Genomic DNA, 15,724 nt, shown 5'->3' with positions numbered 1-15,724 from the left:
CTCGAGATGGCTCGGTCGGGGCAAGGATGGCGGAGGCTTAAGATTTGCCTCCCCATTCTTTTAGCCAAAATCCGAAGCAGGGACTCGTCACACCCCGTTTCTGGTGTGACTGAGTCGAAAACCTCCCTTGTCATCTCCATCTGCTCTCTCATGAGCATACCTAATAAGGCTCCCCTTCTCCCTCTTTTGCTCCTTTTACTTTCTTTTCATTGCTTCCCTCTTCTTCTCCTCCTTCCCGCTCATGTCCTCCATCTTCTTTTTCCCTTGCATTCTTCAGTGACAAGAGCTTGCTGAAGTGCTTCCATGTCTTCCAATTCTTCTTCCTTCTCCTTCATTATTTTTGTATAAGGTTCTTCCCCTGATATGAGCAGTACTGAGGCATAGATTTCAGAAAGACTTTGAAGGCGAATTCAGAAGACACCTGATGGTTTACTTACTTGTGTTACGGATGTTGTTACTGTTTTAGCAGTTCATTTTTTGTATAGGCTTGTTTAAGCCCTTCCTTGTACGTTGTAACAATTTTTCATATTAATAAAAGTTATTGTTACTCTATTTCGTATGTCTTGTTTATATATTTTAACAAATGTGAAAGCGCTGCTCGGCATAATAGTATAGCATTTCAATCAATAATAACTAAGGCCAAAGTAATCGTTGATAAAAAGATGCCACGATGACTTTAACAAAATTATTATTCAACATAACAATCCGACCAGTGAGGAATGAGACTTATCTTAAAATTAGCCGTGATGGGTATTAAATGCTTCGATAAGATGTAAGAAGTAGCTATCCGAGGACGTGTTACCCACCGGATGAATGGCCTCTTTAGGTTGACGATCATTAGGTTGTTCTGCCATCTCCATGATACGCGAGACTTAACCCTTTCCAGTATTTAAGCCGAGAAATTTCTTCATTCGGGCAGTTGATTTCCCAAGAAGCCTGAGTCCGAGGATCATGCCAGCCTTAGGTTCTGTCCAAGACAAATGTCTGCATCAGTACTTGGTTTTCCCTTTTAGCTTGAGTCCGAGGATCATGCAAGCCTTAGGTTCTGTCCAAGACCGATGTCTGCATCAGTACTTGGTTTTCCCTTTTAGCTTGAGTCCGAGGACCATGCAAGCCTTAGGTTCTGTCCAAGGCCAATGTCTGCATCAGTACTTGGTTTTCCCTTTTAGCTTGAGTCCGAGGACCATGCAAGCCTTAGGTTCTGTCCAAGACCAATGTCTGCATCAGTACTTGGTTTTCCCTTTTAGCTTGAGTCCGAGGACCATGCAAGCCTTAGGTTCTGTCCAAGACAAATGTCTGCATCAGTACTTGGTTTTCCCTTTTAGCTTGAGTCCGAGGATCATGCAAGCCTTAGGTTCTGTCCAAGACCAATGTCTGCATCAGTACTTGGTTTTCCCTTTTAGCTTGAGTCCGAGGACCATGCAAGCCTTAGGTTCTGTCCAAGGCCAATGTCTGCATCAGTACTTGGTTTTCCCTTTTAGCTTGAGTCCGAGGACCATGCAAGCCTTAGGTTCTGTCCAAGGCCAATGTCTGCATCAGTACTTGGTTTTTCCTTCTATTGAACATTTCCCGAGGTGCCCAACAGGGTGTCCCTGGGCCTCCACGCAAAGCGGGCCTGGGCCGCGAATTCAATGGATCTGCGGATTAAGAGATATTTCTGCAACCTCTGGCCATGCAGTACTTCTCTGACGCCCCAAGGATCGAGGCGCGCCTTTACGAGGCCCCTTGAGTCTCTTAGCTGCAGTTGACGTTGGAAGTTGAGCCAAGACCACTTTGTCTGTAGTGCTCCTTGGGACGCCGCGTGAGTTGACTGCCATTATCTTGTCTTTTCAAATAAATAGGAGGGAGAGAGGGTTGCTTTATATATACACCCATCCTTTTATTCTTCTCTTACATCACGCTTCCCATATCCGGAGTCCTCCTTTCTTGGCATAACATGTTGAAAGCGAGGGTTGGGAAGAAAGAACTTTCTCCGCCGCAGAAGCGCCGTGTCTTCATGAGGTTTATAACAGTAAGGTATGGGCACAGGAAGCACAAATTCAGGAGAGTACTTCATCTCCACCGAGGGGGAACGGCGTCTCTCCCTCTTTTAGTCAAAATCCGAAGCAGGCTCTGTTCATGCCAGCACTTTGGTATGTCAGAAGAAAGATTCTCCGCCATCAGCGCCTCTGCTTAGCAGCAGGCGAATATTTAGAGAAAGCCCCTCAGTTTCCCACTCCCTGCACCTTTTCTTCAACGGTACCAGGCTCAAGTTGGGTTTCTTTGGCTGCCTGAGTTATGGGCATGTAGGAGCACGGGGGAAGAATAAGGTCTCGGAGCTGTAGCCAACCTTTCCTCCGACATACCTCCTCGGCTTTCTCCAGCTTTCTTGTATTTTTCTTTTTCTTGCTTATGTAGTAAGCTTTGACGTAGGCTGATTCTAGCTTTTCATTGTACACTGTACTATTTCTTCGTTGTAATAAAAACGGAAATTTCTTTACTTGTTTTGAGCACTGTTTCTTTGACGACAATGTTTCTTGAATGGGTGTGCCCTATGTGTGCGTTTCTTCAAGAATATTTAGAGCAGAATGGCTTGAAGCATAATTCAACTAACTCCAATTTACCAACACTACCAGGCATTATATCGATAATTCATAATAAATCAAACTTAAGAAAACTAACCGAGATATCAGTTGGATATTCTGTGATAAGCGCGTGAATATCGTTCAAGGCTGATGATTTCTAAGCAATCCATCTGAGCAATCGACTGGGATATAGGGGACTCCGATGATGCTTTTTTGTATTTGGTTTCCCCATAGGCTTGGGTCCGAAGACCGCGCAAGGCCTCGGTTCTGTCCATTACTTGTAAGATCTCTTTTTTGTACTTGGTTTCCCCATAGGCTTGGGTCCGAGGACCATGCAAGGCCTTGGTTCTGTCCATTACTTGTAAGATCTCTTTTTTGTACTTGGTTTCCCCATAGGCTTGGGTCCGAGGACCATGCAAGGCCTTGGTTCTGTCCATTACTTGTAAGATCTCTTTTTTGTACTTGGTTTCCCCATAGGCTTGGGTCCGAGGACCATGCAAGGCCTTGGTTCTGTCCATTACTTGTAAGATCTCTTTTTTGTACTTGGTTTCCCCATAGGCTTGGGTCCGAGGACCATGCAAGGTCTTGGTTCTGTCCATTACTTGTAAGATCTCTTTTTTGTACTTGGTTTCCCCATAGGCTTGGGTCCGAGGACCATGCAAGGCCTTGGTTCTGTCCATTACTTGTAAGAGTTTTTTTTTTTACTTGGTTTCTCCATAGGCTTGGGTCCGAGGACCATGCAAGGCCTTGGTTCTGTCCATTACTTGTAAGATGTCTTCTAAGTAGTCTTTTCTCTATACTGATTTATTTTTCGAAGGTCAGCCCCTAGGTCAGGGAGGGAGGAGTTGGCTCGAGGCCACAAGCCCCTAGAACTGTCCGCTCCGTTGGCAGTGTAAGGCGTAGCCCCTAGACGAAGCTTACGGCGGAGCAACAACTGCACGTCGCCGGAGATGAGAAAAACTCGTGAAACTCTGTTTGCGAGAGGGCTGACTCATGTGCCACTCGTGCCAACGCGCAAGCCTTCCCCACAGACGGCGCCAATTGTAGGGACACAAAATCTTTAGCGGCCCAACAACGATGTTGGGCTCGCACACGGAAAGTCCCTCACAATAATATTTGTAGAGAGTGGGCTTGAAAGGCCAACGTTGGATCACAGGGCGACATTTCGGGCCGGACTATAGGTGAACCAATATGAGAACGAGCTTTGGGCTGGACATTCAGGCCCTTCAATCTTGTGTCCAGGAGGATTTGGCTCCTCGGATCATGTCCGAGGAGCGATGGTGCTGTCCCCGGTTACCCGTCGGTGGGTTTTTATGTGGTGTCCGGCGTATATTATCCAGACATTCTCTTTCATCAAGTCTTTCTCCCGAAGCTAGATGGGAGAGCCCTCTTTTTTGGTCACATAACATTCTCTTTTATACTAGCCTACGTTCGTTGTCCTTCGTCCACGTGTAGGGTCGATCTTTCCAGGACAGATATCTGTCCCATCAGTCTAATCCCAAAATTGCTGGAGATGATCTATAAAGCCTAAGATCCCGGCTCTGTTAGAGGCAGTGTCATGTCAGGGAAGGGTATTAAAGACAACTTTCCCAGGATATTTTCTAATCTTTCTAACTTACTCGTGTTCCATTCCTGTCCCTGAGGTTTTGGACCTGCCGAGGACGAAACCGTCCTCGGCTGTGTCTTCGGGCCACTTTTTTATGTTTCCTAGTTTCAAGCTTGGGCCCTGGCTTCCTTCAGTTTAGGACCGGTGAGCTTCCCATAAGCGCGTGGGCCAGACCCATAAACTATTGGACCCCACACTAGTAAAACTAAAAATCACTTTTTTTTTTTTTTTTTTTTTTGAGAAACCAACTAAAAATCACTTTAAATTTGAATATTATGGTATTATTCTTTAAAAACAAATCTGGTTTTTTATTTTATTAGAACTTATTCTTAATATTAGATCACAGTCTCACACCAACCTGTAACGTGTAGTCGCCTCCAAGGTTCCAAACTCCAATTTCCAAAAAAGTCAAAAAGCACTCGATTCGCGATCGGCCATGGCGGTTCGCCGAGCGCAAACGACGTCGTTTGCGACCATCACTCTGATCCTGATGGTTCTGGTCTCCATCGACGCTGCGAGCGACAACAACGGCCAGTACTCGCCGTGCGGTGACACGACGGTGGCTCGCTCCGACGGGTTCTCCTTGGGGCTCGCTTTCGCTGGGAAAACCTCTTTCTACTTCAACACAACACAACAGCTCTCTCCCTGCGATAGCAGACTCCGCCTCTCCTCTTCCAGCTCTCTGTTTGCTCTCTTCAGACCCAAGGTCGACGAGATCTCACTCCTCACCGTTAACTCTACCACCTCTCTGGTTAGCTCTCTCTCTCTCTCTCTCTCTCTCTCTCTACGGTTTGCCTTCAGTTTAGGGTTTAAATTGTGCATTTGGAATGGAAGATTACAATTTGTATTATTCCTTACTTTTGATTTTGTGGAACAAACGCTGCCATATTAGAGTGAGGATTTGGTTTAAGTTGAACTAGGGTTTGGTGTTGTTATTGATGGTATTTTCTCATTGATCTTGCGTATGCACATAGTTTGCGATTTTTCGCATCAAGCTGAAGAAAATCTGTTTCAATAAGTTTTCTTCATCTGGGCATGAGCATAAACTGCCTAATCCGTCAGGAGGAGTGAATGCTACCGGATTACCCGGCAGCTAGTTCTGGCGAGTGGCGGGTGGCCGGTGGAGTCAGTTGCCCGTAGGTTTTACTGGTTAGAGGCGAGTCCAAAGGGCTCTTCTTTAGTAAGGTTCCCTACGTTTAAGAAAAAAAAGAGTTTTCCTATTCTAGAAAGATTGCTGAGTAAATTTTTGTTGACTTTAGGTGAAATTATTCTCAGTAGCTTGCTTAGACTTTATCCCTTGTACAACCCACTTAACTTGTGGAGAAAATTGCACTAATGAGCTCTAGCTCAAACGGGCTTGTGTAGAGAATTGCTTTTGTCTTGATGTTCATAATAAGTTTTCGACTTTAGTTTTACTATGTTAGATTAGACTGAGTTGCATCTTGGGTGGTGTTTGAGACATTATATGTGGCTGTTTTCAAGAGTGACTCCCACAGTATATGATATTTTTGGAATTAGTTTTTTGGGTTGAAATGGATAGTTATTTTATTGCTTGCATTCAATATCTGCCATTGGTTTCATATTCTTATTATGTTGCTTGCTAGTTAAAGCAGTCTATATAGCAAAATGGAGCACTGTAGTGGTACTAAGAAGTGTTTGCACTACTTAAAACTTGAAAATAGGTAGTGAATTTGTTGATCGAATTTTTTGTGCCTAAACACCCAAATGGAGGAAATGATATTGTCACACTTCCACTTGATTGGTTAATCCGAGTATTTGCGTATAATTTGATTAATCAAACTTCTCCTTTGTCCTGAAGAGTTGACATGTATAAATACGATAATTTTTATATCACTTGTAATGTTCTATATTCTTCTGCCTTAATCAGGAAACTTATGGGTATATGGTTGCATTTGCTGGACGGAAATATGCTGCAAGGTCCACTCCTGCTTTTGTTGCGAATAATACATATATTGTAACCAGCTTTACCCTTGTAAGGACATCCATCTTTCATTCACTGTCTGTGATCTCATTTTTTCCTTCATAATCATCTTTGAGTAAAAATAAATAAAAACCAATTAAATTTTGTGATGCAGGCACTCGAGTTTCAGAAGGGCAGGCTGCAAAACTTTTATTGGAAAAGGGATGGTTGCACTAAATGTTCTGGAAGCTCAAACTTTGTCTGTCTCAACAATCAGGATTGTGCAATCAAAACATCCAGCTGCAAGAACAATGGAGGCACTGTAGATTGCAGTCTCGGTATACAATTGGCATTCTCTGGTACAGATAAGCACCTTCAAGCTCTCAACTCTTGGTATGAAGTGGCAAATCTTCGTCAGTACTCACTTTATGGAGTTTACTCAAATCTCAAGGATTCTCTCACTAACCAGTATAACAGCTTCTTCTAACTGCGTTTTAGCTGGTTTGTAGAAATTTCCTGCTGCTATGTTGTAATTCATTGTACTGTTAAATTGTAGACGAACTTTTACCCTTTTTTACCATGCGGATTTGCTGCCTCCCCTGATAAGAATCTTTTGGGTTAATGGTGTATAGACTTGTGTACTTGACAATTATTTGTGATTATAGAAGGAGAACAGAATTACACATAAACTCTTCCTTGTTCATGGTGCCCAAGTTTATATCTCTATCTACTAGGTGACTTACGAATTAATTCTACTTGTCCGGGGGATTTCACAGACATGGCGTCCTGAATATGATTCATTTCCCAAACTTTATCCCCACAGTGCTAAGTTAATGTGGTGAACCGATGATCAGTTGCAAATCATTTGCAGTAAGTTATAATCAAATGCTTAGCTGTAGCCTGTAGGACTCTTTATTTTTGAAAATAGGTGTAGGTAGCCTATAAAAAAGAGAGTAGGTACTAGGCATGTAGGGCATCCAATATTTGGTCTTTACTCTGGACTCTGGAGAGGAGGATTATCATTGCAAAGTGATACTACATAAAAAACTTAGCTTGAGCATTACTCTGAATCAAATTGTAACAACAATATGAATTGCTGTTACTGGTAATTACTAATTAGTATATCCAGTAATAGAATTTTTATTTCATATCATTTACTTACAGCATTGGAATAAAACCTAGAATTAGTAGAATTTATGTTATGGTATTCCAATAAAATTTTCATATTTAATCCATGTATTTGTTTATTATTTTATAGTAGGCTAAATTGCAAATGACGCTTCTAAAAAATTGAGAGTGTTTGGATTTTATACCTTGAAATTTAGAATTTAGATTTTATCCCCTGAAATTCTAAAACTTTAAGATGTTAAATCTAAATTCTGAAACTTTTGAATGTAAAATCCAAAACCTCCAAAATTTCGAGATATGGTTTGCAATTTAACCTTTACAGTATATGGTAAATGTGAAAATGAAAAGCGCAATGAACAATTGCTAATGAATTTATTATCAGTTTTGATTCAGAGAAGTCAAAATGGTAGGGAAGGTAAAAAAAAGTGGGTGTTTTTTTTGCAGGGACTCCGTCCCTAACCCTTGAGTCTGGCTCCACCCACTCACGGGTGGGATATTTTTTGCCTCCCACCGAGGTGATACTCGGTTCCTTGATCCTATCCAGTCTCGCCCACCCAAATTTTCCTTGGGTCAGGTCAGGTAAGTTGATTTTTTTCCTCTAGTTTTTTATAATTATATTTTATTATAAATTAGTTAATGAGCTATAACTCAATTAGTACTTCTCCTATAGATAATAGGATGAAGAGTGAGGCTGTGGGTTTGAGTGTGTTATGTATATCTTACCAACAGAAGGAAAAAAAAAAAAATAATAATAATAATGATACATCAATGGGTCCTAACACAACTGATACCTTCTCCTCTTATAAGTTCTAAATAAAGGTTGAAGTGAGATCAAGAATGATAGAATGCGGAATTTATCAAAAATAAATATTTTTAATAAAAATAAATATCCAAATCATGAAGCACTTACAAATCAAGTTTTAAGACTACAGCAAACAATATAACAATCAAAATCATAAAACATAAAAACAAAAATAGTATAATTAAAGAAATTTATATATTTTATATTTTTGACATATATTTATTAGAAAACGTAATTATATACCAAGCATAAAATATATCAATATAAATTATATGAAAATTTCCAATTCTTCACACCTGAATCAAGTTTGGGATAGGGAGTATAAAATTGTCTCCACCACGAACTAGTGACAAGTTATTATTCATTGGCTAAAATTCAATTTATTCTAGGGCTGTAAACAATTGAGTCAAGTACTAAAAGTTCAAGCTTTTTTTTTTGAACACGAGTCTAGCTTGAGCTCATCACCAAACAAGATTTTATGTTTAAGCTTAACTTATTTTTTTGGTTGAGCAAGCTTGATTAACTTATTATTTTTCTATATATTGTGAAAGCATGACTAAAATATTTGACCTTTTCACAATTTTATGAATTTTTAATACAAATAGATTGTTTATATCATTAATAAGTTACAAGTAATAATTTAATGTCATGTGAACCTATTAACAAACTTATATATCCAACTTCAAGTCTATATAAATATATTTTTAGACAAATATGCATTTAAAAATATAATATTATATATAGTTAAATTGAGTCATCATGTTCACAAGCTTATTCATGAATACATTATTATGTTTGAGCTTGGCTCGTTTAATAATTGAGCCTAAACTTAAGGCTTGAACTTGACTTGTTTTCTAAATAAACGAACATAAACAAGTTTTTTTTTTCCTCTGTTGAGCTTGAGTTGTTCATAAACTGCTTGGTTCATTTACAACCTTAATTTAGACCATATAGTCCCTTACTTTTTCTTTTTTTATTCTTTTTTTTTTTTAATATCTAAGAAGACCCTGACCTTTTTACTTCAATTTTCAATTTAGTCTTTATTATTTAATTATTTTCAATTTAGTCCTTAACTTTGGTAAAATGACTCATTTTGATCATTCTATTAAAATCTATTAGTAAATAAAGTTGTTTAAACATTTAAAAAAAATCATCAAACAATGAGATCTATTAGATGAGGCATCTCAGGATTGTTTTCAATTAATTTTTGACGAAAACACCATTTTGGTCCTTATATTTTGGAGTTACAGTCAATTTGGTCCCTACATTTTAGTGCCAGTCAATTTGGTTTCTGTTAATTTCAACTCACACTCAATTTGATCATTACCGTTAACTTACTAACAGAAAATGTTTACATGGCAAACAGTGTGCACTATTAGCACACTTAAATATGTAATTAATGTAATGCAGAAGATTTGGACCAACTAAAAATTGCCACATCAATTAAAAAAACACAGTAAGCTGCGACTCAGCTAATCTGAATTTTCAACCCCAGAAAGATCCCACTTCACCCATGACCCAAACAGCCCAATTCATCACTTGTCAATCAAACTCAACCTTCATCTTCATCTTCATTGCTACGCCGCTGGCCACCGACTGACTTTAGAAGTCTGTTTCAGATCAGAGTGGACGTGTGGATATTCAAATCATTTTCCCTTTAGATTTGAAATTTTGCTATGTTGGATCGACCTATGGAACCCACTATCAAGTGGGTTTATAATTTCACCTAGATCACATCATCCATCACGGCAGTTCTGAAGAGGCTAAGGAGGCGCCATTTTGAAATTTGAAGAGTAACAAACATTTACTACTAAAATCATTTATATAGGTTTATCTTATGTCGACATTTTGATACGCATGGGCGGAGCCATGTTGAAGGGTGGGGGGGCCAAGGCCCCCCCAAAATTTTGAAAATTTTTAAAATATATATATAATTATTTTAATGTTTTCAAAATTTAGTCTACAAAAATAAGAGTTGCCCCCCCCTAAGTATTTGAATTAGTCCAATGATGCTTTAAAAAAAATAACTGGTCTAATAGTTATAGAGACAACTTTATTTTTCGCAATTCTATTTTTTATTGTAAAATGTGCTTTTATATCTGTTAAATATTTGAAACAGTTTGGCACCAAACATGTTTGAATTTATCTTTTTCAACCTGTTATGTGACGATTAACAAGTCATTGACTCATTAAAAAATTATTGTCACTAAAACTACACATGAAATATCTCTTTAGTTGCCACATAATGGGTCAAAGCAAAATAGTTTTAAATATGTTTGGAGCCTAATTTGTTCCTCCAAGTTTTGGATCATTCTTGTTTTTGAAAAATACATTAGTTCAATTGAATAATTTTACTTACATTAGTATAAAATTTGATAATTTTTATAGAAAATGAAACTTTTTAAGAATTTCACTATGAAAATTGTGAAAATGTATTTTATTAATTTTATGAAAGATAGTCATCAAACATAATTTTGATTGAAAATATTAAGCTCTTTTTTTGTTGGGTGTGTGTGTATATATAACTTATCAAATAAAAAAGTTTGTGTATATAATAAAAAAAAGCATGTGTATTTATGTGTGTGTATGAGGTTGTTTTGATAAATATATTAGTGTTGCAACTTGGCCCCCCAAACAAAAATTCCTGGCTCCGTTCCTGTTGATACGTATATACAAATTTATCATTGTTACTAGTTAAATATGAGAATAAGAATTAGATAAACAAACAAGTATCGTAGAAAAGAGTCCAAAAAATTATAAACTCATAACCTATAAAAGTCATTTAAAGGATTATTCCTACATTTTGATACATTAAAAATTCATTAAGTGATCATAGAAAACTGTCCACAAATAAAACTTTTGAGGGAGTGAGACTTGGAGTTTTTGGAGCGTGATGTGTTCCCAGATCTTTTGACGGCATGGGTGCAAGCTGACTCGGAGGCACCGCCAAGAAAGTTGCTGAGTTATGGAAATATCGGCACCGGTGGCAAGCAGTGTAGCAATGAAGATAAAGATGAAGTGGCCGAGAATGGGTTGGTTTGACAGGTAATGGACAGGGTTGTTTGGGTCATGGCCTCATGGGAGAAGTGAAATCTGTTTGGGTTGAAAACTCAGATTAGCTGAGTTGCAGCTTACTGTGTTTTTTTAACTGATGTGGCAATTTTTAATTGGTCCAAATCTTCTACATTACATTAATTACGTAGTTAAGTGTGCCAACAGTGCACACTGTTTGCCATGTAAGTATTTTCCGTTAATAAGTTAACTGTAAGGACCAAATTGAGTGTGAGTTGAAAATAACAGGGGCCAAATTGACTGACACCAAAATGTAAGGACCAAATTGACGGTGACTCAAAAATCTAGAGACCAAAATAGTATTTTCGCCTTAATTTTTTAATAATTTTTTTTTTTTTAAATAACGTCAATTGGTAGTAGATTTGGATGGAAGGACCATATTAATTCATTTTTATAAAGTGAGAGACTAAATTGGAAAAAATTAAATTTTAGGAACTAAATTAATAATTGAAAGTAAAAGTCATTGGACTATATAAAATTTTAACCTATTATTATTACCTTTTAAAATCCATCTTCACACTTCCCCTTTGTGGGATCAAGGAAAATAATAAGTGAACATTTGGTACGCTATAATCATTACATTGAAATATGAATATGTATTATTTGAAATATGAATATGTATTATAAATAATACAAGAAGTTGTGATGGAATAACTATTCTTGTGCATTTGTTTGGTGATAACATAGGAGTAGAACAATTAATTTCATTGTCTTTGTTCAAAATTGTTCTCCATAAATGTTAAAAAATGTATAAAAAAAATGACATATCTACCCTAAAAATTAGATTCTAATCATGAAAAATTCTCACGCTTGAATAAAATGATGATATACAAGACAAGCTTTAAATATATATATATATATATATATATATGAAATTTAAATTAGTAGATTAGAAATAAATGAGTTTTTAATTTTTTTAAATTAAATTTCATACCATAATATAAAGTGATTAGCCTTATTCTTATCAACAATTTTTTATTTTTATTTTTTTTTTTATAAATGAATTATCACAACTAGTAGCTATAAATGTTACATTAAATTATTAATAATAATAATATAACCATCATCATCATCTTACACCATTACCAAAAAACAATATATATATATATATAGAGAGAGAGAGAGAGAGAGAGAGATCCTTTAGGGAGTGATAGGTGATAACTTTAGGAGAATTTTTTATTTTGTTTAGTTGTTAGGCTGTTACATAACTTAAGGAATAACCATTTCAAATCTTTTAATAATGAATAGTTATTTCCCGTAATGAGTGCAACCAAACAATTGAATGATTATTATAAAGGAATAGTCATTCCATTCATGAATCTATGCTCGCATACGAAACGTGCATTAAGTAAATTTAGACACGTTGTATTCAAAAATCCGAAGTCTACCAAAACACTTCATCCACACATTGGTACTAATTTAAGTCTCCCACAAAGTCTCTACATAATACACACACTACATCTAAAGTGTTACACCATTCTCTTAATCCACATTTCATTGTAAGATGCATATTAGTATCTTCTACTTTCTTGTTTCCATTTCACCGTGCAATAATTCTAAAGTCACAATAATTTTATAAGAATAATATTAGAGATCCAAACTCTTTTACAAAAAAATTTACAAATTACTGATATAATGAGTGATTATTGGTAAATAAAGAAATGATATTAATGGTAGGCCTAGATAAAAACCAATAAGAGGTTGGCCGCATTAACATTTTGTAAAAATATTGTAAAATAATTTATATCTGTAGCATTACTCATTGTATAAAATATTTTACAATTGTTGATGTGTCAAGTTATTAATAATAAACAATAAAGTAATATTAACGGTAACCCACATACTTGGTGGTTAAAATAACCATACATGAGGAGAATTTTATTGATAATAATAATAAAAATCTTACACTGTTACCGACATTTTACACACACACGCGCACGCGCGCGCACACATACACACACACATATATATATATATATATATATATAAAATCTTTTAGGGAGTGGCAGGATTAATAATTTATGAAGAATTTTTTTTTTTTTTATAGATATTATGTGACTAAAGGAATAGTTATTAGTCTATTACAGATCTTTTGATAATAAATAGCTATTCACTATAATGAAAGTGCAAACAAACAGTTGAATGATTATGGTTTTAGTTTACCTCCAGTACTTTTTTAACTAAATATTTCTTTTTGTTTTAAATACACAATAACAAGTGGTAGTGAGTTTTAATCTCCACATTTTATTTAGTTAGTGGGTGATGTGGCAGTTTTTCATTAAAATAAAAAGAGATTTCAATTAAAAAAATACTGGAGGTAAGCCAAACTCAATGATTATTACATAAAAATAGTCTTTCTATTACTAGATCTATTCTCACGTGTTAAAGGCCTTGTATCTAAATTAATACCTCCCCATGTACTAAGTACTTGGAGGTCTAGGGGGGAAATGGTTTGAGCTGCAGTTACCAAATATGCATTAAGTATATAAAGACGTTGCATGTTCAAAAATCTGCAATTAACCAAAGCACTACATCCAAACATGGGTGCTAATTTCAGTCTACCCCAAAGTCTTTACAAAATGCATACACTACATCAAAAAGTTATACTATTCTTCTAATCCACATTTTGTTAGAAGATGCGTGTTACTATCTTCTTTCTTGTTTTGGTTTTTATTATGCAATGATTATAAGGTCACAAAAATTTTTAAAATATATTTCACACACCGCCAATATAAGTTTTTAATTAAAAGAAAAGTAATATCAATAGTATACCTAGATAAAAACCAAGACATACCTACCAACTCAACTTTTATGAAAAATATGAAATTTATTGTCTGTACCATTTCTTTTGGATATGTATCTGTAAATTGAAACTCTTGCCCGCTTTGCACACTTGTAATCTACCTATCTGTATTCTCTCTTAAATTGACAGATGGTGCTTTAAAATATGTTTGCGCGTGATAGTCACGAATGCCTTAATAAGTACATTTATAATAGGATAGAATTTACCTCCTAATCATTTTGGAGAAACATTCCTCAAAAATAGTACGTGGCTGTTGAAATGATCATTCACGTGTAACTTTATTCATATGACAGTTTTAATAAGTAATGTAACTTGTTTATATAATAAATGTAAATGATTTTATGAATAGACACATAGTGGTAGAAGGAGATTCTACCAAACCGGTTTGGAGGAAAATTTTGCCCTTTATAGTAACACCAACAACAAACAACAATACCGCAGCATGCGTTGTCTTTGCAATTCTCTTCTGGTTGGTATTATTATACCAGTAGGTTTAGATACACAATTTTTAATTTTTTTTCCCACAACTCTTAAGGTAAGAAGTTATTAATGATAGATAATAAAATGTTATTAGTACTGGACACGTGAAAAAAATATTTGTAGAAATCGCAGGAAAATTTGTGGCTAAAGCACTAATCTTTATCGTACCCCACTTAAACATTAGACGAACAAAGGATGTTTTAGGGTAGAAAATTAATAATAACAAAAATGATTAGATGTCTTTACAGTAATGTTAGGGATAATATTGGTTTTATTATATAAGTTTTACAAATTGATTTATCACTAGTCCTAAAAAAATAATTTCAGACATCTGGTTATCAAGTTGTTGAGGTCACCCTCTCTCTCCTTGTGTGTTTGTTTCTTAAAAAAAAAAAAAAAGATTAAGTATCTGACTTTGTTTATGCCTCGTTCTTTCTTAAAAGTTTACTATGGATTTTGAGTGAAGTTTGTGGTGTGTTTTCGTATTAGAAACCCAACCTCTGTCTCCTGTATGTTTGTTTCTAAAATAGAAAAAAGAAGAAGAAGAAGAAGAAGAAGAAGTAACTATCCAAAATTTTTTTTTTTTTTTTGAGAAATAATTACAATATGCTACTAACTCCGTAACTCGAACTCTTCCCCCCCCTAGACCCCCAAGCACTTTGTGCATGGGGAGGTGTCAATTCAGTTATAAGACCTTTGGCAAATATCCAAAATTTCTTAAGAGAGTATTATGTGTATTATAACTTACTCCACCCTTTCTTAAAAAGGTCCCCTGGTTTTTGAGTTGATTGTAGTGTGCCTTTGGTTTACTTAAAACCCCATCTACTCTCATCTGTGTTTATTTCTCAAAAAAAAAAAAAAAAAAGTTGTTGAGTTGACACCAAATACATTCATTGCTAGATCAGTCTGTAAGCATTTTATAGTAAATGGGTAGCAACTTCAATAGTTTCCTTGTATATTTTACTACTAACATTTTAGTGATTGTTATTTGTTAGTCTTGGACTTTCTTCACGTCATGCTTAAATCTCAGAAATTTTTCCTGTGTTTTCAGTGAAGTGGGCATGTGGTAGTCATTGGAGTCGCACCAGTTGTTTGCCAAATTATTAACTTCCGTCAATAAATGCAGTGCAATAATGATGGCTCATTGGCTTGTAACGGGTGAAGCAAGATAAAATTCTCAAGGCATGTACCTATAGCCTTTTTCAAGTCGTTTTTGGTATAGAAATAGAATATGTGAAGTTATAAATTTGTACTCATTTTATTTTGTTCCCATTCATTAGGAGGCTTCATATCTTAGTTCTTTTAATTATTTCTGCAACATACATAAACCGAAAAGGACTGCTATTGC

The 15,724-nt window shown here is 35.8% G+C and overlaps 1 protein-coding gene across 1 annotated transcript; it reads left to right on the top strand.

Moving 5' to 3' along the window:
- The first annotated feature begins 4,501 nt into the window (after window positions 1–4,501).
- Window positions 4,502–6,794, top strand: LOC126692732 (uncharacterized). Its single transcript, XM_050388433.1, has 3 exons — window positions 4,502–4,921; window positions 6,059–6,163; window positions 6,267–6,794. Exons 1-3 carry the CDS (start codon window positions 4,607–4,609, stop codon window positions 6,576–6,578), a joined length of 732 nt encoding a protein of 243 aa, XP_050244390.1. The 5' UTR covers window positions 4,502–4,606; the 3' UTR covers window positions 6,579–6,794.
- The last annotated feature ends 8,930 nt before the right edge of the window (window positions 6,795–15,724 follow it).

This window comes from Quercus robur, chromosome 7, assembly GCF_932294415.1.
Source record: "Quercus robur chromosome 7, dhQueRobu3.1, whole genome shotgun sequence".
Classification (NCBI taxonomy): Eukaryota; Viridiplantae; Streptophyta; class Magnoliopsida; order Fagales; family Fagaceae; genus Quercus; species Quercus robur.
The sequence above is the reverse complement of the archived record's forward strand: the minus strand, read 5'-3'. Positions and strand labels throughout refer to the sequence as shown.